The sequence below is a fragment of the Macrotis lagotis genome, chromosome 7, assembly GCF_037893015.1.
Source record: "Macrotis lagotis isolate mMagLag1 chromosome 7, bilby.v1.9.chrom.fasta, whole genome shotgun sequence".
NCBI classification, from domain to species: Eukaryota; Metazoa; Chordata; class Mammalia; order Peramelemorphia; family Peramelidae; genus Macrotis; species Macrotis lagotis.
In genome coordinates, this window is record NC_133664.1 from 56342542 (window position 1) to 56364997 (window position 22456).

The 22456-nt window shown below is 35.3% G+C and overlaps 1 protein-coding gene across 1 annotated transcript in view; it reads left to right on the plus strand.

Annotated features, from left to right (window-relative positions):
• Window positions 1-22456, plus strand: part of MRC1 (mannose receptor C-type 1) — a 121431-nt gene that overhangs the window by 71031 nt on the left and 27944 nt on the right. The window contains exons 8-20 of the mRNA XM_074192943.1: window positions 1810-1967; window positions 5397-5504; window positions 6891-7006; window positions 8705-8853; window positions 10029-10228; window positions 11172-11296; window positions 11811-11898; window positions 13749-13893; window positions 15198-15239; window positions 15731-15894; window positions 17332-17399; window positions 19809-19909; window positions 21815-21957. Of these exons, the coding sequence (XP_074049044.1) occupies window positions 1810-1967; window positions 5397-5504; window positions 6891-7006; window positions 8705-8853; window positions 10029-10228; window positions 11172-11296; window positions 11811-11898; window positions 13749-13893; window positions 15198-15239; window positions 15731-15894; window positions 17332-17399; window positions 19809-19909; window positions 21815-21957 (1607 nt within the window). The remainder of the gene's footprint in view (window positions 1-1809; window positions 1968-5396; window positions 5505-6890; window positions 7007-8704; window positions 8854-10028; window positions 10229-11171; window positions 11297-11810; window positions 11899-13748; window positions 13894-15197; window positions 15240-15730; window positions 15895-17331; window positions 17400-19808; window positions 19910-21814; window positions 21958-22456) is intronic.

Sequence of the window (22456 nt, forward strand, 5' to 3'; positions counted from 1 at the left end):
TCCAATAGCCAGATATGAATCAGGATGACGACAGATGACTCTAATTCTGCCTGAAAAGGCAAAGGCATGTGGGCAAAGTAATAATGAAGTTAGTTTGCTTTGAATCAGGTTGAAAGTTCACACTCAAATGGTGCCCTCTTTTCAGGGAATCTCCAAGTAAGACACCTCAGGAAATCTGTGCTTGATCCTGAGCTGCTAAATATTTTGATGAAGGACTTAGAATAAGGCATAATTGTCATGTTTATCAAATATGCACAAATCAGAGCTCCAAGGAATTCTGAGAGATTTTGATAAACAGGAATATTGGGTTAAATATATTATGATTCTCCAGGGACAAGGAAAAGTCTTCCATCTCACAGATAGAATATGAGGGAGATAGTTTTATGAAAAAATCAGTGATTTTAGTGAGCTGCCAGCATAATATGAGTAACATAGGGATTGTTGGTTTTCATTCATTTATTTGTGTCTGACTGTGATCCCATGGACTATAGGATGCCATATTTTTCTATCTACCACATAGGGATATGACAGGCAAAATAAGTTTAATGGACACTCATACTGGATATGTCCATGACTGAGAAAATGGTAATCTTTTGGTTGTATACAATGACAAAAGCACATTTGGCATGTGGGTAGTGTTATGTGCATCCATTTCAGAAAGTCCATTGTTAAACCACAAAGAAAAGACAGGTTTCCTAGAAGACGGCAATGATTAGTCGATGGCGAATGATTTCTAGCTCTTACAATATTAGGATCAGTTGAAGGAAATGGAAATTTGTAGCCCTAAGAGGCAAAGACATGGGGGTGGAAGGAACTGGAGATGGGATTGAAGTATCTTCAAGTTTTAGAATTACTACTTTGTGGAAGAGGGAATATTTTTCACCTGCCTGACCCCAGAGAATGAGAACTGGTAGCAGTGGAAGATGCAAAAGGGCAAATTTAGACGATCTAAAGCAAAGCTTTCATGTGATTATAGCTATCCAAAAATGGAATGGGTTATGAGGTAATAAGAATACAATATAACATCAAACCATCCATCACATCACACCATCTCTCTCTCTCTCTCTCTCTCTCTCTCTCTCTCTATATATATATATATATATATATATATATGTATATATATACATATGCACACACATATTAATACACACATGCATACATGGGGCAACCAGAAAAATACAAATCCTTCACTTGAAATCTTCAAGCAAAAGCTGGATGACTGTGGGGTATTTCTTGAGAGGATCCTTTCCAACTCTGAGATTTGGTGGATTTTAGTTTAGTTTGTTTTTTTTTTTAAAAATACAAATCAGAAGATTTAGAAATGTTTGTTTAGTTGTCTGTACAAGTGTGGTTCTGGGGGTGGGGAACTGAGCATGATGTTTCATGAAAAAAAAATCCTATCAATTATTTGTTACCAAAAAAATGCTATGTAAGATGGAAGGTTGGCTCAATTCGATTTATTTACCAAGGACATAGCTGTTTAGTTATTGCTATTTATCTAAAATAGGACGTATAATTGCACGACTAAATCTAACCATTACGTTTCACCTTTGTAATTCAATGTGATTAGACTGACAGAATGGAATGAGAGGAAACATGAGCCATCCCTATAGTATCTATGTTAGATTAACACTCAGGTTGATAATCCTTTTTGACAGCAACAGGGTCCATAAATAGAGTAAACCTAATGCTGACAAACCAGAGTTACAATTGCTTCATGTCTTTCTTACCTTCCAGGAAGCAATTTTTCTCTTCTCACTTAAGCTTCTATAAAATGTGACTGTGTATTTTCTCTCTCTCTTTGTTTAGAGGATTCAGATACACTGTGGATTGGGTTAAATGATCTCAAGCATCAAATGTATTTTGAATGGAGTGATGGAACCCCTGTAACCTTCACCAAATGGTTGCCTGGAGAACCAAGCCATGCAAACAATAGGCAGGAAGATTGTGTCGTGATGAAAGGAAAAGTAAGGGGACACTCATTAATCTCTGTCTCACAAGAACCAGAGTTTGCCTCAAACAGACCAAGAAAAATGTTCTCTCTCTTTTTTGCTCAGCTCCTTCTGAATAGCTATTTAGGCTGGGTGGGCATAGGTCAAATTTATCCAGATCAAGTATTAACTAAAAGTTGACCTTCCATTTGGTCAACCTTATCCAGTTAGCCCCTAAAGAGGAATATCCAACAAGTTATAAAAATTCACCAACAGAAATGAATGGTTTGCATAAAAATTAACCAGAAATGGTGGGTCATATTGGCCATCTCTGACTGGATTCTGTCCATGAGGACTGTGCACACAAATAGAATTTGGCTCTCATTCTAGCAAGTTCTCCATGCAGTAGACACAGACTTTTAGGGTATGATCAATTCCCTGAGAATATGTCACATTAAATTTTTCGAGTCTGTCACTTAGCAAATTATGACATACATATGATAGACTGACTCAAAATAATCATATGATTATTACTTTTAAAAATCTAATAGTGGATAGTAAAGAAATAAATTCAATACTTTAAGGTCGGTATACTCAATGGTTGGATGCAATCAACTTGTTAAGAGTACTTTGTTCTCCTTTGTCACATCATTGTGAACCTGGACAGGGGGCAGTGTGGTACAGTGGAAGGAGTACTGAATTCAATTATAACTCATTTATAAAATCTGAGTTCACACCCATAATGTTTAATCCCATCTCCAATTCCTTCCACACTCATGTCTTCTTTTCTTAGGGCTACAAATTTTCCATTTTCTTCCACTGATACTAATATGGCAGGAATTAGAGATCATTTGCCATTTCTGTTAAAAAACAGGAAAAAAGAACCAACATCACAATTTTAATTTTATTCTAAATTAACTTTTTATCCATCACCTTTTTAGAGAATCTAAATCAATAAATAGATAGTCAATAAAACAAAAATACAAGCTCTGATATGTAGCATTTGCTGATTTTTCAGGAGCAAATGTTCACACTCAAGTTTTAGCTCTGGGAGCTGGTATGAATAGGCTCCAGAATACACCTGGTTCACATCCTAATTTTATTATCACTACCTTGGACAAGTTACCTAACCTCTCTGTGACACTGGAATGTGTTTAAAGTGGAACAATTGTGCTAGAGTATTTCTGGGATCTTCTCCAGCTATAAATGGATGAAACTATGAATCTGTGACCTGGTTTTGAGGTTCTTAGACTTTGTTGTGTAATTTACAGGGATCACTTCACTTTCCTAGAACTCTGTTTCCTCATCTGGAAAATGGGATGAATAATACTTACACTACCTTCCTTGCAGGATCAAAAGACTCTAGCAACATCTTTAGGGTGTCTATCTGCTTTTAAGACAGTTTAATACCAAACAAAGACTTTGGGTACATATTATGCAGGAGAACTGTTTAACCCTAAATTTTCATAAATGCATTCTTGCAATTATTGTTTGAATTTAACCAGTAGAGAAGGCGGTTGGATTCTCTGTCATTGTCTCTCTCTGTCTTTCTGTTTATCTCTCTGTCTTTGTCTGTCTGTGTCTGTTTCTCTGTCTCTATCTCTCTCTCCTCTGCGCCTCTGTGTCCTGTCTCTGTGTCTCTGTGTCTCTGTCTCTTTATGTCTCTTTCTGTCTTTCTGTCTGTCTTTCTCTCTCTCTATCACTATCTCTCCATCTCAGGTTTCTTTGACTTTCTACGTCTTTGTGTTTGTGTTTCTATCTCTTCCTATCTCAGAACTCTCTGTCTCTCTCTGTCTCTCTCTCTGTCTCTCTGTCTCTCTCTCTCTCTGTCTCTCTGTCTCTCTCTCTCTCTGTGTTCCATGTCTCTGTCTCTCTGACCCTATGTCTCTTTGTCTCTCTCTCTTTTTTTTGCCTATTTAGATTTTTTTGCCCATTCATTCCCCCTCTTTTCCTCATAAACAACACAATATCTCTCACCTCCTTGCCCATGTACAGATTGAATCTCCCCATAACAGGAATACTCTCTTTTTTTCATCTCTGTGTCTTAGTCTCTAAAAGCTCATCAAAAGTTGCCTCTTACTCAAAGCCTATCATGATCTTTATATTTTCCTCGTTACTTTGTATACATTTTGCATTTATTTTTCTGTAAACATATTATCTTTCTGCACAAACACAGCTACCTTGAGGGCTCAAGTAGTCGTCTTTCCACCCCAGCACAATGATAGACACATAGTAGGTATTTCACTTTGTTGAATGATATGATGAAATGAATGAACAGAGTCCATACTTTGAGGGTTAATTCACGAATAGCATTATATACAGCTTAGCTTCTGAATAGAGTGATGGACATGGAATCAGGAAAACATGAGTTCAAATTTGTCTTCAGATATTTTCTAGCTGTATGATCTGGACAGATAACCTCTTAACCTCTGCCTGCTTCAGTTTCCTGAACTGTAAAATGGGGATAGTAACAGCTTGGTGTGAAAGTCAAATGAGACATTTGTAAAGTTCTTTGAACATAATAGGCACTCTATAATCGAATATTTCCTTCCTTTCTCCTTAATATCTCCCTTAACGTCATTACGTAGCCAATGATATTTGGATGAAAGAGGGTGGCCTGTCAGGATATGGTTAGCGGAAGTACGATGATGCTGTAAGATGTTTGAGGGCAAGCCAGAGGAAATATTAAAGCACCAGCTGTTGGATGGGAACACCATGAAGCCTGGAAGAAGAAAGTTTGCCTAATGCTCAAGTTCCTTTACCTGAGAAGGTTCTCCTGTCTGGAATGGGACTATGGGAAGAATGGTCCCAGAATGCCCTCTAGTGGCCTTGTCAAGAATGCACTTGAAGTTGTCAAGGCAAGGCAGTACAAAAGCAACAAGCATTCAGGAAGTGTTCAAGGTTTTTACAAATAGTAGCTCACTTGATGCTCAAAACAACTTTTTGAAGAAGGTGCTGTAATCACCCTCATTTTACAGTTGAGGAAACTGAGGCACACAGTAGTTAATGACTTGCCCAAGGACACACAACTAGTAAGCCTCTAAGGGCAAATTTGAACTCAAATTTTCTTGATTTTCAGCTTCAGCTGTCTGTCTACTGGGGCCATCTAGTTTCCTCAAGCCAAAAAAAAATGCTCTTATGGAATTTATATTTTAGTTGGGGTAATTTATATTTTAGTTGCACACAAAAGAAAGCTGAAAAATAGAATATGAGTGAAAAAGTACCTAGTATATTGAAATTTGGAAGGTAAGAGACTTAGCCAGAAGATAATTGAAGATTGGCCATCTTGGTTCCCACCTCCAAAATGGAGGAAGTAATACATCAGTTGCAGACTTTGTGCCAGCCACTTTGAATTCTTTTCTCCTGAGGAACGTAATCTAGATCTTGCTTTTTTTCCTTTTCAAAGTCACAGTTGCAAAAAGATGGAGGGACTTGACCAGCTTTACTTTTCTTTGTTTTTCACAGAATGGATACTGGGCTGATCATCCCTGTGAGACTCCTTATGGTTACGTCTGCAAGTCGAAACCTCTCTCCAAACCACCTGTTGTGGAGGTAGAACAAGGGTGCAAGAAGGTGAGTGACAAATGTCTTAACATGAACCAGGATTATGTGCTTCGTTGGTTTGCATGATCCATCCAAGTGGCCCATGTTATACAATATATACTCAGTGGTGGCTGTCTTTGCCAGGGATCCTCCATGGGGGTTACAGGATCAGAAGATGTGTCTGGAAGAGGATTAAAAGAGTAATAAGGTCAATAAAAATGACTTTTATTATATAATATAATAAATAATAAATGTAATTACATATAATATATAATAAAAGGAGGATAACATGCCCAATCAAGTCCAGTGTGATTAAAGGGAAGAGAATAAATATTTATTAAATAGCAATTGTTTTAGACATTGTGCTAAGGGCTTTATCAATATCATCTTATTTGATTAAGGAACAAGGGCTAATTTTCATTTCTTGGGGGCATCAAGGATGATGGGATAGTGAAAATATTCTACCCTAAGAATTCAAAAGGGCAGTGAAGTGATTCTTTGGGAATTTGGTTGAAAGGGAAAGAAACTGGGGCGGCTAGGTGGTACAGTAGATAGAGCACCTGCCCTGGAGTCAGGAGTACCTGAGTTTAAATCTGGCCTCAGACACTTAATAATTACCTAGCTGTGTGGTCTTGGGCAAGCCACTTAACCCCATTTGCCTTACCAAAAAAAAAAAAAAAAACTAAAAAGAAAAAAAAAAGGGAAAGAAACTTAGTCTCAGTTTCTTCATTTGTAAGATAGGGAAGTCACAGCCTTTAAAAAGCATGCAGTTTAGTTGAGGTTGGGGAGAAAATGAATTTTTTTGAGACTATCGTATTCTATGTCTATCCCATAATGCAATGCTATAAAATGTTGGGATTATTAACAAAGTTTTACAATTTCTCAAAGGTCATCTAATCTGTTTTCCTCTCTTGTTTAACTCAGGGTTGAATTCTTTGCCCATTTGTATGATCTGATCAAAAATATGTGTGTGTATGAGTGTCTGATATGTATACACATAAACGCACATATATTCTAAGTCATCAAAACATTGTCCAGATTTTGATGGCTTATGTCTCTGGTAAAATTTAAGGCTAACTAACTTGTATTGTTAATGTTTTCTTCATTACTTTAAACCTGGACTATTAATAAAATGATAATTTAAGTTCTGATTTCTAGCCTTTGCTGATTGTCAGGCCATCAATGATCACACTGCACATTAATAATCAACTCGTGCTATTGGGTTCAAACTGGTTCTAAAACACTCTTGTGTACATTTTTAATTCTATCCCACATTGTTTATGTTCTTTAAGCAATTTTAGAAATTTCTCCCCCATTTAAATATGTTGGACCTCAAAGCTTTTCTTTTAAAAATACATAGTAAATGAATTTGAAAGTTTACTAATATTTTATACTATTACACAATTATATTAATAGGGATGGAAAAGACATGGCTTTTACTGTTATATGATTGGACAAACATCTTCAACATTTGCTCTAGCAAATCAGACCTGCATAGAACAGAAGGCTTATCTAGCTACTGTGGAAAACAGGTATGTGATGGTTTTGATGTTTTTGTTAAATTTATGAAGGAAGGAATGGGTAGCAAAAAGGCTCCAAAGTGTTCAACATTTCCCCATTAAAAAAAACAGCAACAAAGCTTGAGAGCAAGTTATAAATAATCTAACTTTGATTCATATATCCAATTCCATTCTTTATTTTGGTAAGTTCTTAATAATAAGGAAAAACTCTCAAAGAGGTAGCTTCTGCTACCAGTTCTTTCTGATTTATAATTTTAGAGATCTGCATAGGGCAGAAAGAGGTGAAGTGATTTGCTAAGGGACACATAAGTAGTATTTATCTCAGAGGCAAGTGAACCTTCAATCCTTGGTTCTACCCTGCCACTCTTTGTAACATAATTTTGCATGCATTTACTCACCAATATAGCTTTGTAGATAAAATGACTCCATTACTAACCTGCAGTGTAAGAAAAAGAAATAATAAGGAAATTTTGTTAATTCAGAACTCCTGAAGTGGATGGATTGGGTGTTTGTTGTAATTCAAATTTACAGAGAAATTTCAGATTAAGAAATGCTTCTGTTAGCTCAGAACACATTTCCTTTTGTACATGCAAAGAAAGTAAAGGTCAGAGAGATCATCTCCAGCACTCTTCCTCATTCACTTTCCATTTTTTGCTGTTGTTCAATTGTTTCTGAATCTTTGTGGACCCATTTGGGTTTTCTTGGCAAGGATACTGGCTTGCCATTTCCTTCTCTAGCTCATTTGGAAGATGAGAAAACTGAGGCAAAACAGGGTTAAGTGACTTGCCCAGGGTCACAGAGCTAGGAAGTACCTGAGCCTAGATTTGAACTCAGGAGGATGTCTTCTTGACTTGTACTCCATCCACTGTAGCACTGGGAGTCAATAAATTTTCATAGCTCTCCATCCCTGATTCTTCTTGGAGATTGCCTTTCAAAACATCAGTTAATTTAGGTACCTTTGTCCTAGATTTAAATGCAGCTATATTTTTATGATTCTAAGTGATTTTTAACAGTTTGCTATTGCCTACTCTGTTTGTACCATTCTACTTAGATGAAAAAGTAACTTTTCTGTGTTATATGTAAAATTTCATGTTCTAATATATTCAACTAAGCATATTGAGTGAGTCAATGAATGAATTTCATTCTATAATTTCCCCCAAAGACTTCTAGATTTCCTTAAAGGACATATTGTATACATAAAAATTCATATACAATTATTAACCAGTAGTGGGTGACACAGTATTAGATCTGAAGTAAGGGAGACAGTTCAAATCCTGTTTCAGATACTTATCCCCAATTCGCCTCAGTTTCTTGATCTGCAAAAATAAAGATGATAGCACTTAGGTTTTTTTTTTAGGTTTTTGCAAGGCAAATGGGGTTAAGTAGCTTGCCCAAGGCCACACAGCTAGGCAATTATTAAGTGTCTGAGACTGGATTTGAACCCAGGTACTCCTGACTTCAGGGCCGATGCTTTATCTACTACGCTACCTAGCTGCCCCAGCACTTAGGTTTCTTGAAAATAAAATGAGTTATTTATTAAGAGTTTCATTAGCCTTAAAGTGCTATATAAATGGGAGCTATTATTCTTGTTATTATTAGGCAGAAACCAAATTCTCAAAAGCATAATCAATACATCTTTTCCAGCTTTTCTTAACAGTTTATGAGAAATTCTCATAAAGTAATTGTATGTTTTCTATTGTCTCTTTTTAGATATGAACAAGCCTTTTTGACCAGTTTTGTTGGACTGAGGCCTGAAAAATATTTTTGGATTGGACTTTCAGATGTAGAAAACAAAGGGACATTTAAGTGGACCATTGAAGAAAATGTTCAATTTACCCACTGGAATTCATTTATGCCTGGTAATCGAATTGCTTTGAATTCATGCTTTTGTTTGAATTCAGTCCTTTTAGTTTGTGGTGCTCCATTAATATAGTCCAGGAAAAAATTTAAACGCATTTAAAATACAAACTCATTTTTCAGTCATTTCAGATACTTGTCATTTCATTATAAATTTCCTTTTTTTTAATCCTTTTATTTGCCTGGTTAATGGATACTTCCATGTTTACAAAATGCTTTTTGCATTCTATAGCATGTTTCCAGTAGGCTTCCAGAGATAGTTTTGTTTTATACTTGAGAACTTCAAGTCATATAAGAATTTTGAGGTATTTCAAAGTAATTTTTGGGGGGTGAGGGAGAAATGTGCACAATATTGGAAAGAGGAGTAAGTCATGACACATAGATGAAAAAATAATATAGCTATTAAATGTGATTTGGATTACAGATTTAGAGTTGTAATGAACCATTAAAGTTATCGCTTTTAAATCCCTAAGTTTACAGGTGAGTTAACTGAGGACAACAAATGCTATCTCACCTTAGGTCAAATAGGTAGCCAATTCAAGATCCTTTTTGCCATACTCTTCCCAGTAAAACAATGGTAATTTCTCAGCAAAGCATATTCTGGAGAACATGTTGCTTTCTTTCCATATAAATGACAATATGGCTTTAATATTCAATTACATTCTTTTTCATGATGTTTATTAATTAATGTTCATCTGTTTTATTTCTTCAATTAAATAATAAGCTTTTCCATCACAAGGACCATAGTCTAGACTTTTTCCCTCTTCAAGAAGTACATAATAGGGGAGGCTAGGTGGCACAGTGGATAGAGCACTGGCCCTGGAGTCAGGAGTACCTGAGTTCAAATCCAGCCTCAGACAATAATTACCTAGCTGTGTGGCCCTGGGCAAGCCACTTAAGCCCGTTTGCCTTGCAAAAACTAAAAAAAAAAAAAGTACATATCATAGATCATTTGCAGAATAATGAACATACAATGGGAATTCCACAAATTCCTTTTCCTTGGTTTACCATTTATGAATATTCAGTGGAATTTTTATGACCAAATAATATATATATATTTAGAAGTGCTAAGAAAATCTGATCAATTGTATGCTTTTTAACTTACATATATGAAAGTAATTTCTATCATGCTAAACTCATAGAAGAATTTGATCACCTCATTTTATTTTGTGTTTAGGTCGAAAGACAGGGTGTGTTGCCATGAAAACTGGAATTGCAGGTGGGTTATGGGATGTTCTAAAATGTGAAGAGAAAGCAAAATTTGTCTGCAAACACTGGGCAGAGGGAGTAACTCCACCACCAATACCCACAACCACTCCTGCTCCAAAATGTCCAGAGGGATGGATTTCCAGTATTAAAACAAACATGTGTTTCAAGGTAAATATTATTCATTAAACTGAAAAAATTAATAATATCTAAAAATGAAAAAATATCCTATAACACATTGCTTTACGACTTTTTTCTTTTTTTCTCTTTTTCTTTTCCTGAAATCTACTTAACTTGCTTCTTTTTCTAAATGAGAATTTCCTATTCCTCCTTGTGCCAATGTAGTTTCTCTTATTCTATCTGCCCTACTCAAAGGATCCAACATGTCAACCTGCTAAATGATAAACTGATCCACACTAATGAAATTTTAAGTAAGTTTTCCAGAGATAATTTCTCAATTTTTGCTGTCCGACTCATGGGTAACTATGATAATAATGATAAGTTAGTAGGTGAGTAACTTTTGGAAATGGCTCATTAATTCCTTTCCAAACACACCTATAAATAACTAATTATTCTCTATATCCAGAGGGATGACTTAAAGTTTCACCATGTAGTATCAGAATTGAATTAAACAGATTTTATAGTTGTGATTTAAATATTCCTTGTGCAAGACAAATGATACTTTCTGATGAAATAAACTTGTTGGTAGGTACTTATATTTTCAGGCTATGTATATACATGCAAGTGTATGTATGAATATAAATATATGTGTGGGCATATAGGTCTATATACACACATATATGTATAGATTACTCCAACCTACATAGGTATTGTGAAAGATATGCATACATGTGCCTAAATGGTGAAAAACATAAACAATATCTCCTACCCAATATATTGAAAATGTTTCCCAGATCTGTGCTACGGGCATCTTTATGGATTTATCCACAGTACAAATAATTGTAGGGAGTCAATCCAAAAACCCATATCATCGCTTTAGCTTATTTAGTTATATTTCCTTGCTGTCCCATGTCAAAAATGAAAGAAAATGGTTTCCTTTATTTGATGCAGTGTATTGTAAAAATAACTTTTTTAAAACATATTTTACTTCTAGGTTTTTGACAAAAGTAAATACATGAAGAAAACATGGTTTGATGCTCGTGACTTTTGCAGAGCAATAGGTGGGGATCTTGCCAGCATTACCAGTAAAGAAGACCAAGTTATATTGTGGCAGAACATGTAGGTATTATTACTCCCCAAATCCCCTTTTCTTTAATTGGTCATTGATAGTTGTGTCCATAGCACTCTTGAATTACTTTTGAAATTCATAGATCACATTGATCATGAAGAAATACCTTTATGTTAGGTTTCTCTCTAATAGTCCCTAACTGATATCCTATAATTATTTCTCCTTCTTCCCTTACACGCACCCAAGAATAGTTTTAAATGATAGGTTCTTTTCTGATTATGCTTAAATAATTTGTGAATAGATTTATAATCTGTAAACTCTGAGTATCTTTAGATTATTTAGAATAATTTCTTATAAACTTTCTGTTATTTAGAGTATGTCTCTGTATCCTAGAACAACCATAATTTATAAAGACCTATGCTCAGGTCTTGTTAGGTCAATTGATTCTGTATGCTTACCTATTTAATTTTTAGATATAGCTTTTAATTTGTGATTACTGTATACTGTTAGACTTATTTCATGTAACATCATATATTGTTTTTTATATTTACTATCTTTTTTTAGAGGAACTTCAAATTACCATGAAGTCTTTTGGCTGGGACTGACAATAGCAAATACTGATGAGGGATTTACCTGGTCTGATGGTTCCCCAGTGAGTAATTGCCTTAATCATTCTGATGCATGAAGGGCTTCTCTGATTTTATTATTTATTTGTGATGCTAAACGTTTGGATTGTACCAACTTAGGGACACATGGTTTTTATGACTATTTGGACCAATTTTTCTCCAATATTCAGAGAAGTCCTTAGGCACCTGATTAGTTCTCCTTCTTGGATAGCTATAATAAGTTTTCTGAGTATGGTTGGGTGGTTGGAAAAAAGTAAAGGGGACTTTGGCATCTTCAAGAAATTGATGTTTGTGAGATGAAATTTTTTATGTAATTTTTTCCTACTTCTTTGATTCATCCTTCCCTTGACTTTTTTATTTTGCATTTATTTTCTTTTTATTCATTTAATTCACTAATTAATTAATTTAATTTAATTAATTTTGGTTCCTTTTGCCTTTTAACAAAGCTTGTATTCCTAAATCTATCTCTCCATTTTCTCCCCAGAAAGCTATCACTTGAAAAAAAAGAAATTCAGCAAATTGACAAATATATCAAATGTGTTGGCTTTTCCATAGTTTCCAACCTCTATAAGGAAATAATTAATGGCTTTTTATTACAATACTTAATAATAACAATAGTACTTAATATTTGCATAGTTCCTTCAGGTTTACATGAATCCACACAATAAACTCTGCGAGGTAGGTATTATTACTATTTCATTTAATGGATGAGGAGACTGAGGCTGTAAGGTTAAGTGTGTAGTCCAAGGTCACACAACTACTTAGTGTGAAATATTAAGAATTCAGAAGCAAATCTTCCTGATTTCAGATCTATTTTCCTATTATTTCTTACCTATTATTCCCTCTAGTTGTCTTTAAGTCTAAGAAAATGGTTTACTAAGAATTCAAGGTCAAAAAAATAAGGTTTGTTTTGGTTCTACAAGTCTGGTTATATTTTTTAATCCTCTTATATAGGATTAAAATTCAGCTGATTTTACTGAGAGGATGTAGGGCAAATCTTAGAATCAATATCAGCATAGTTGATTAAACTGAAAAGTTGTGGGATAGGAAAAAGAATTCAGAAATGCTTTCTTTCCTACTAATTTGGAACTTGCTTCTGGACCAATGTCATTCTTTTTTTAAAATAATATTTTGTTTTTTCCCAATTGCATGTAAGAATAAATTTTAGCATTTATTTTTCAAAATTTTGAATTCCAACTTCTCCTCCAACATTCTTCCTTCCCTACCCCTGTTCCTTTAGATGATAAGCAATTCGATATAGGTTATACATGCGCAGTCAAACAAACCATACTTCCATGTTAAATACATTTCCATTAACATAGAAAGAAAAAAAACATAAAAATTAAGTGAAAAAAGTACCCTTGATCTTCATTCAGATTTCTTCAGTTCTTTCTCTGAAGGCAGATAGCAGTTTTAATCATAAGTCCTTCAGAATTGTCTTAAAACCTTGTATTTCTGAGAATATATTGTTGATCATCATATGATGTTCTGTTACTGGGGACAAGGACATTCCGAGAAAGAAAGGATATGAAAATAATTGAAACTTGCACTTTCCCTTTTGAAATTGGACAAAGCAGATAGGAATTGAGTCTATTGTATGGGAAACAGAAAATTCCTGGGTAAGGAAGGTCCCTCTCCTAATGCATGTCAGTCATTTCTCCAAAACTAAAGTTTTGGAAAGTTGCTTGGAGCCTTGAGAGGTTATTGCCTTTCTCAGGATCACTTGGGTCACTTGGACTGTATTTATCAGAAGCAAGATTTGAACCCAGGTCTTCCTGACTGAGGGTAATTTTCTATTGACTAAGACATTCTTTCACTAAAGCATTTGTATCAGATGCAAACTATAACTAATTATTCAATAATCAATTTAATATAGGTCACCTATGAAAACTGGTCCTTTGGAGAACCAAATAATTATGGCAATGTTGAATTTTGTGGTGAACTGAAGGCTGATCCCAGTATGCGCTGGAATGACATTATCTGTGAACTTCTCCGCAACTGGATTTGCCACATAAGAAAAGGTAAGATTACACTTCCTTGTTAGGGGATACGCTTTAGTCCCCTCCATAGTCCCCCTGATATGCATTAGGAAGAGGACTTTCCTTATCCAGAAATTGGGCATGTTTCCTATATTATAGGAACAAACAATTTTTTTTCTTTTTACAGATTTTATTTATTTTGTTTTACAATTTCCCCCCAATCTTACTTCCCTCCCCCCCCCCCGAAGGCAATTTGTCAGTCCTTACATTGTTTCCATGGACATTGATCCAAATTGAATGTGATGAGAGAGAAATCATATCCTTAAGGAAGAAACATAAAGTAAAAGAGATAGCAAGATCAGACAATAAGATATCAGTGTTTTGTTTTTTTTTCTAAATTGAAGGTAATAATAGTCCTTTGTCTTTGTTCAAACTCCTCAGTTCTTTCTCTGGATACAGAGGGTATTCTCCAACACAGACAGTCCCAAATTGTCCCTAATTGTTACACTGATGGGATGAGTGAGTCCATCAAAGTTGATCATCACCTCCCTATGTTGCTGTTAGAGTGTACAGTGTTCTTCTGGTTCTGCTCATCTCACTCAGCATCAGTTCATGCAAATCCCTCCAGGCTTCCCTGAATTCCTATCCCTCCTGGTTTCTAATAGAACAGTAGTGTTCCATGGCATACATATACCACAGTTTCTAAGTCATTCTCCAAATGAAGGACATTTACTTGATTTCCAATTCTTTGCCACCACAAACAGGGCTGCTATGAATATTTTTGTACAAGTGATGAACAAAAAACAATTTTTTTTTAAAATTCAAGTTGGAATAACTTGAAGTGTAGAAGGGAAAGATCATTCTTTCTGTAGATAAGAGTAAAGTGGCTGAGGCAGGTAATATTTTTATCCCTATTTTGCCAATGAGGAAATTAAGGCTCATCAAGATCTTGGCTAATATGGTTAGTAAATTTTTGGGGCAGGGAAGCCTAAAGGCTTGTCATTTTTAAAAATTTTAGTTTAATATGAATGTTTAAGAAAATATTATTCTGCAAGGAACTGTATCTGATGTTTCATAAATAAATACACCGTCCCTACTTTTCAAATTACTGAGCATCAGGAAATAATTATAGATTATTTCCCAAGCAATTCTCAATTATCGTGGCTCAATTTATTTATTGAAAATGTTATGTTCCCTCTTTTGTGAATCGCTGGGTACTCTATTTAACTCATAAAAATGTAAGGTGAATAAAAAGAAGAGAGAAAAAATGCTTAATTATTTAGCAATGTTGCTCTAGCCTATGAAGCTGAAGTTAATCACCTGTTTTAATTTTCTTTGTCTTCTAGGAGATGTGTTGAAACCAGAACCAACACCTTCCCCTGAAAGCAGTATGTATTTAATTATAGTTCTAATATTCCATTCAGCTATGTTTTTTTCTCTTCTGTTTTTCTCTTCAGTTTTTAAAAAAAAACTTAGATGTATAGATGAATTCTCTTTTTCCTTTTTCCTTGACTTAGCATATAATGTGACCCCTGATCATGCTTAGCAAGATAAGACCCACATCCATTACAACAGGATCCAAATCAATAGGGTTCTGTCATTAGATTCTTGAGGTTGTAGAGAATAGGAAGACAACAAATTTTCTAAAGGTTTGGAAAAAGTGAATTCATGGTGCTCAATGACCCAGTCCATGTAACCAGATCCCTCCTTCATCCTCTCCTACCTGTCCACCTAGCTTTTAGCTTTGGATCTCACTGTAACAATGTTGTTATTCCCCATTGAGTTATGTTGCTTCTCTCTCTTTGTGACTTTTGTGCTCAGTGGCCTCTCCCTAAGGTCCTATGAATCACATTTTGACTTTTGTTTCTTTATCTTTTAGACCCCCCAGTCACAGAAGATGGATGGGTGATCTATAAAGATTACCAGTACTATTTCAGCAAAAAGAAAAGCACAATGGAAGATGCACGAGCATTCTGCAAAGCAAATTTTGGAGACCTAGTTACCATATCGGGTGAAAGTGAAAAAAAGTTTCTGTGGAGATATGTAAGAAAGACATTTATTAATTCAAAAAATGAAGGAAATAGGTTGAGCAAAGATATGACCTAAATTTTATTCCAAATGCTTGGCAGTCAGTGGCATATCTTCAAGTAATATGTCATCCTCTAAGCCTGGATCTATATCTGCCACCTCCCAAGATAGCAAGAGAGGGAAGTTGGGTGGGGCAAGACTGGTGATGATGAGAGACCTGTTATGTATTGTTGGCATAGGGATGCCTCTGAACAGTCCCTAGAAGCAAATTTTAAAGCTACCTGAATACATGGATGCCTACTCAGAGCCCAACAATGTGTTCAGTGCCAGTTCTGTGCTGATCCTTCAGAACCTTACATGATGGTCCTTACATGAGGTTCCACTGCCATCTTACCTGCCTGTCCACTTGCAGGTTGCAGGATAAATGTTAGCAGGGGCTAAGTGCAGAGCCAGACCTAGGACTGAGTCATCGGGGTTTTCTGCAACTGGGCCCAGGGGGAACATTTCTTGGTGGGGCATACTTTCTTCTTAATGTCCACTTACTCTAGATTCTCTCTGGCCTCTGTAGACCTTTGTCATATAGCTCAGTCCTGTTTCCTTACTGACCCCACTCCTGGGTTTTTGTCCTATGGTACCCCTCTTCACTCTGCCCTCCGTATACCAATTCTAACCATTTTACACACACACACACACACACACACACACACACACACACACACACACACACAAACAATCTTCCTTGACTTTCTCTGTCCAAGGGTGAGAATTGCTAGTTATGACTTTAGGTGGGAGTAGAGTTCTTCATTAAAAACACATGATCATGTTCTTTCCTCTTTAAATCATGGAACCTAATATTTATGCAGCTCCTTTGCAAAGAACCCCTAAAAATATAACATGAAAATTTGATGCTCCCCAGAAAGTTAAGCAATAGCAGAAGCGACACAGGAAAATTATTTTCTCTTCGGGAAAAAGAAAAAGTCTAGTATCTTATATTTTGATGCCTCTAACTTGACTTTTTTTACCACCTCCATTTCTATGGAGACTAGATATCAAGAGCAAATTTCTGATATAAGATGATGGAAGGAGAATTTGGATCCCAATGCTTAATTATGGGAAAATATCTTTGCTAAAATGATAGCAAAGATGTTTTGTTGGAATGGGTATTAGAGAAGACAGAAAGTAGATCGTAGAGGACATTTAGAATTGGCTTATTTGCTTTGATCGAAATGCATTAGAAGTGTTATGCAGTATTTTTTCTTCTTCCTTCTTATATATAAAGCACTGAGGTTAAATTATTTAATCTTGTTTCTAAGCAGAACTTTGAATAGGAAGAAAAGTACCTATGATGGTTAAATATGATGTCTGATTAATCAAAGAGAACAGCAAAGGTGGTTGAATTCACTCCATTCTTATGTAATTAAATTAAACTAAATATTCATTTCTATATTTCAGGTTTCCTCACTTGATTCAGAAGCTACATATTTTATTGGCTTACTCATCAGCCTGGATAAGAAGTTTTCGTAAGTGATGCTAGTATTAACGATAATTGTAGTTACATGGCAACTTACAGTCACAAAATACTTTTGTATGATTCTCTTGTTTGGTGACCCTGTGGGGTAAGCAAGACAAATATTATAAACATTTTTTTCCTAGATGAAGAACTGAAGGCTTAAAATGGTAAAATGATTTGTTCAGTGACAAAGCCAGGATAGAAATTCAGATATTTCTAATTTTGAGCTCAATGTTCTCTCTCTTCTAGCATAATAGTCCCTTTGATTAGATCCAATGAGCAATAGCAGTTGCTCTCAGCAGAGTTAGGCTAAATTAGCTGTTAAAAATAAACAATTTGATAAAGCCCAGCATGTAATATGACTTAAAATGAATGAAATTATAATTTTTAATTTTTTTCCTGCTGCTTGATAAATATTCCATAATAGAGAAGAATGTTTCTTTCTGTGTCACTACATTTCTTTTCATTTTTCAGTTATGTCCAAATCTTCATGACCCTCTTTGGAGTTTTCTTGGTAAAGAAACTGGAGTGGATTATCATTTTCTTCTCCAGATCATTTTACAGATGAGGAAACTGAGACAAAAAGAGTTGAGTAAACTACCAAGGAACACACGCTAGTAAATATCTGAAGCCAGATTTAAACTCAGGAAGATGAGTCTTCCCTGCTGCAGGTCCATTGCTCTATCCATTATACTACCTAGGTTCTTTACACCAACAGACAACAAGAAAATCTTATTTTTCCCAGTTTGATAAAACTTCCATAAGTAAGGGAAAATGTTGTTTCTTTCTGTAGTACTCCATTTCTTTCTTTCTTTGTTCTAAGACAGTAATACCTTTTTCTGAAGGATGCACTAGAGAAGACATAGTGAATTTATTGGGAATCTCATGCCATTTTTGAAAAAAATAAATTCTCATCTTTAAAAGGCTTATCTGAGATGTCTGTCATGAAGTGTCATAGAAGAAAGAAATCAGTGTTTGTTAAGTGCCTATAGAGTTGGTTAGGTACTGGTGTTAAAGTGTAAAGTGTACTGAGTAAAGTGCTAAGCATTTACACAAATTTCTTTTCATTTTATCCTTACAGCAACTCTGAGAGATAGATGTTATTAACTATCCTCATTTTACAAGTGAGGAAACTGAGGCAGACAAAGGTTAAAATGAATATTCCAGCATCACATAGTAGTAATTGTCTGAGTCAGTTTGAGCTACTTTTTCTCTCTTCTTTTTTCAATGACCTGTCTAAAAAGACATATATTCTTTCCTGATCTATCATTATCTCTTATTTGTTCAAGTGTGAGCATCCTTCAGTACTCTGAACCAGGCCCTTCTTTCTCTATGCTAACTTTCTGGGTGATTTAATCTGCTCCCATGGGTCCTCCTCTAGAGAGATGATCACACATCTATTTTTCCTGCTCTAATCTTTTCACTTACTATATTCCTATGTTGACAGTTACTTGCCAGATATCTTCACCTAGAGATCTCATTGTCATCTCATATGCAACATGTATACCAAATTTCACTCATCTTTCCTTTCAAACCCATTGCTCCTTCCTGCTCCTCTATTCTTATTGATGACATCATCCTCCTCCTAGCCACGAACTTTGAGATATTGAAGCCATCTTAGAGTCCTCCTTCCTCGTCTCCAACTCCAGTCAGTTGCCAAGTTCCACTGATTCTATCTTCACAACAGTTCTTGAATACATCTCCTCTTCATTCATCCTGCTCCCCCTCCAGGTCGAGTTCCCAACACTTCTCCCCTGGATGAATCTAAGAGATTAGAATAAGCCTATGTAAGTCATCTCACGATATACTCTTATTCATAATTAGTTTAGATTTTGTGAGAAAATGTGTCAATGGGAGGGATTTTAATTGTTGTTGCTGTTTCCCCAATAAACTATATCTATAGAAGATTGGAGTTTTTCCATACTATTAGCACCCTATCCCTGCTTCTTTAGAATGTAAGCCTCTTAGCTAGGTGGTACAGTGGCAAAATACTGGACTTGGAATCAGGAAGACATCTTCCTGAGTTCAAATCTGGTCTCATACTCTAACCAGCTGATCCTGGACAAGCCCCTTAACCTTGTTTGCCTTAGTTTCCTTATCTGTAAAATGAGTGGAGAAGGAAAAGTTAAACCCAACTTTGCCAAGAAAGCCCCAATTGGGATCATGAAGTGTCAGACATGACTGGATGATAATAACATCAACAAGAATCATAATGATAGGTACCATTTCTTCTTTTCATCTTTGATAGCAATATTTATCTTTGATAACAATCTTCATAGCTATCATAGGGTTTTTAAAATCATATTTAAATCTTTCTAATATAGAGTTCTTATAATATTAAACTAAAATGGTCACTCTGCACCTATATTTATGACAGAAACAGGTTTTTAATTTTCTTCTGGTGTGTTTACTTTTACAGATGGATGGATGGTACTAAAGTGAACTATGTAGCCTGGGCTCCAGGTGAACCTAATTTTGCCAATGAAGATGAAAACTGTGTAGTTTTATATGGCAATTCTGGTGAGCTAAATTAGAACATTAAGGAATTTACTATAATTGTATCTAGTATTACTATTCACTTCCTTAACATTTTCTATTCTTTTTCTTTCTTTTTTTTCTTGACTTACCTTACCTCTCAAGTCTAATAAACTTTGAACACTATTCAGTATCTTTTGTTCCTGTAAGAAACAAAATGATTATCCACACAATTCCTGAACTGATAGACCTTAAAGAAGGAAACTATTTCCTTTCTATGCCAGAAATTCCAGAGCTTCTAAAATAAAATACATACTCCACTCTCTACTCCATGGTTCAAACCTGTCTTCCTAGATGGATTTCATATAATTCCCCAATATTCTACCTGTAACTCAACTAAATTGGCCTAAATGTTCTTCCTCATCTTTGACATTTCAGCTTCTGCTTCCTTTATGCTTACTGTCTTCCGTGTTTGCCATCTCTTCTCTCTTCACCTCTGCCTCTTTGAATCCCTAGCTTCTCTCAAGAAGTAGCTTAATTGTTATTAGGAGACACTAGGTCATTCCAAATCCCTGGAATCACAGGTTTTACTCCTCTCCCCTTATTTCTTAGAACATATTTTCTGTTGACTTAACTATTTGCGTGCTGTCTCTGCCCTCATCCCTACCATCCAATAGACTGTATACCCCCTGATGACAAGGATTGCTTGGTTTTTGTCATCAATTTTTGAGGCCATAATATATTGCCTGGTATCTATTAGAAGGTAACACATCATTAAATTAATTCTACAGATATTTAAAAGGAGAGAAAGAGAAGTGTCAAATACATTTTTCTTGTGTTAAATTAAATTTTGTTAGCAGTCTTCTACTTTTGAATATTCTTTTGGAACCAAGAAAGCTCACTTAAATCTGTAAAATAGCAGGGTTTTTTTTAAAAAATAGGAATGTTTAGTGTTTTATTTTTTCTTGTTATATGCAAAATTTTAAAGCAAATTTTAATTCATTAAGTTTCAAATTCTCTCCATTACTCCCTACCACCCTCCATTTAGAAGGCAAGTATGTTTAGGTTGTAGGTTGTATATAGATAGTCATGCAACACATTTCCATAATAGTCATGATGTGAATGAAAATATAAACCAAAAAAGACCCTGAAGAAAAATAAAGTAAAAATAAGTATACTTTAATTTATATTCAGATAACAGCAGTTCTTTCTCTGGGAATGGATAGCATTTTTCATCATAAGTACTTCAGAGTTGTCTTAGATCGTTGTATTGCTGAATAGTCATTCACAGCCGATCATCTTATGATATTGATATTCATTTGTTTAAAGTATATTTCACCTTGCATCAGTTCATGTGAGTCTTTCCAGGATTTTCTGATAGTATTCTGCTCATTATTTCTTTTTTTTAGATTTTTTTTTAAAGCAATGGGGTTAAGTGGCTTGCTCAAGGCCACACAGCTAGGTAATTATTAAGTGTCTGAGGCTGGATTTGAACTCAGGTGCTGATGACTCCAAGGCCAGTACTCTATCCACTGCACCACCTAGCCGCCGCTGCTCATTATTTCTTATGGCAGATTAGTTTTCCATCATAATCATCTATCACAGTTCCCCTAATAGATATCCCTTCAATGTCCAGTTCTTTGCCACCAGAAAAGAGCTGCTATAAATATTTTTGTACATACAAGACTTTTTTTTGTTTTTTTTTTAAATCTCTTTTGGAATATAGACTTAGTAGTAGTAGTATTGTTAGGTCAAAAGAGTATGCATGCTTTTATAGCCTTTAGGATACAGTTCCAATTTGTTCTCTAAAATAAATCATTCACAATTCCACCAATAGTACATTAATTTCTCATTTTCCCCACATCCCCTCCAATATTTACCATTTGTTTTTCTTCATTATTAATGTCTATTAAATAAAACAAATTTATCTTTAAATTATTTTCTTGATAGGACTTTGGAATGACATTAACTGTGGTTTTCCGAATGCCTTTATCTGTCAGCGACATAACAGCAGCATCAATACTACTGCTTCTCCCACACCAGCTCCACTTCCAGGAGGATGTCATGGGGGTTGGAAGTTATTCCAAAGCAAGGTATGATAGCCAGTACCAGCAGTCTTTATATAAAACTGTGTGGATGGTTTTAATCAAACTTAATGAATGTTTGTGGAACTAATGAATATGGAAAACTTCTTGTGGGGGTCAAGTGGAATTGTCCATGAAAATTTCTCAGTGGAAAGTGAGAGATCATCAGGTATGGTGGACAGACATCTGATCTCATCCACAATGATGGCTGAGGTTATTGACTCTATGAGCTCAAGAACCCTGAGGCATGGATTACGTTTGTTGGGTGTCTATCATGTTTGTTTTTAATATGGTGAGCCCTCCCAGACCAGAAGACCATGAGGTTACCTTAAAAAGGGGAAAATCAGCCTAGGTCAGAAATGGAGAAGATGGAAGCTCTTGGGTTGATCAGCAATGGAATTGTGTCTGTGAGTAGTTCTTGCTCTTCTACTTTGTGAAATGAGGAGGCAAAGAAAAAAAGAGGAAAGGAAAGGAAAGGAGAAGAGAAAATAACAGGAAGAAAGGATGA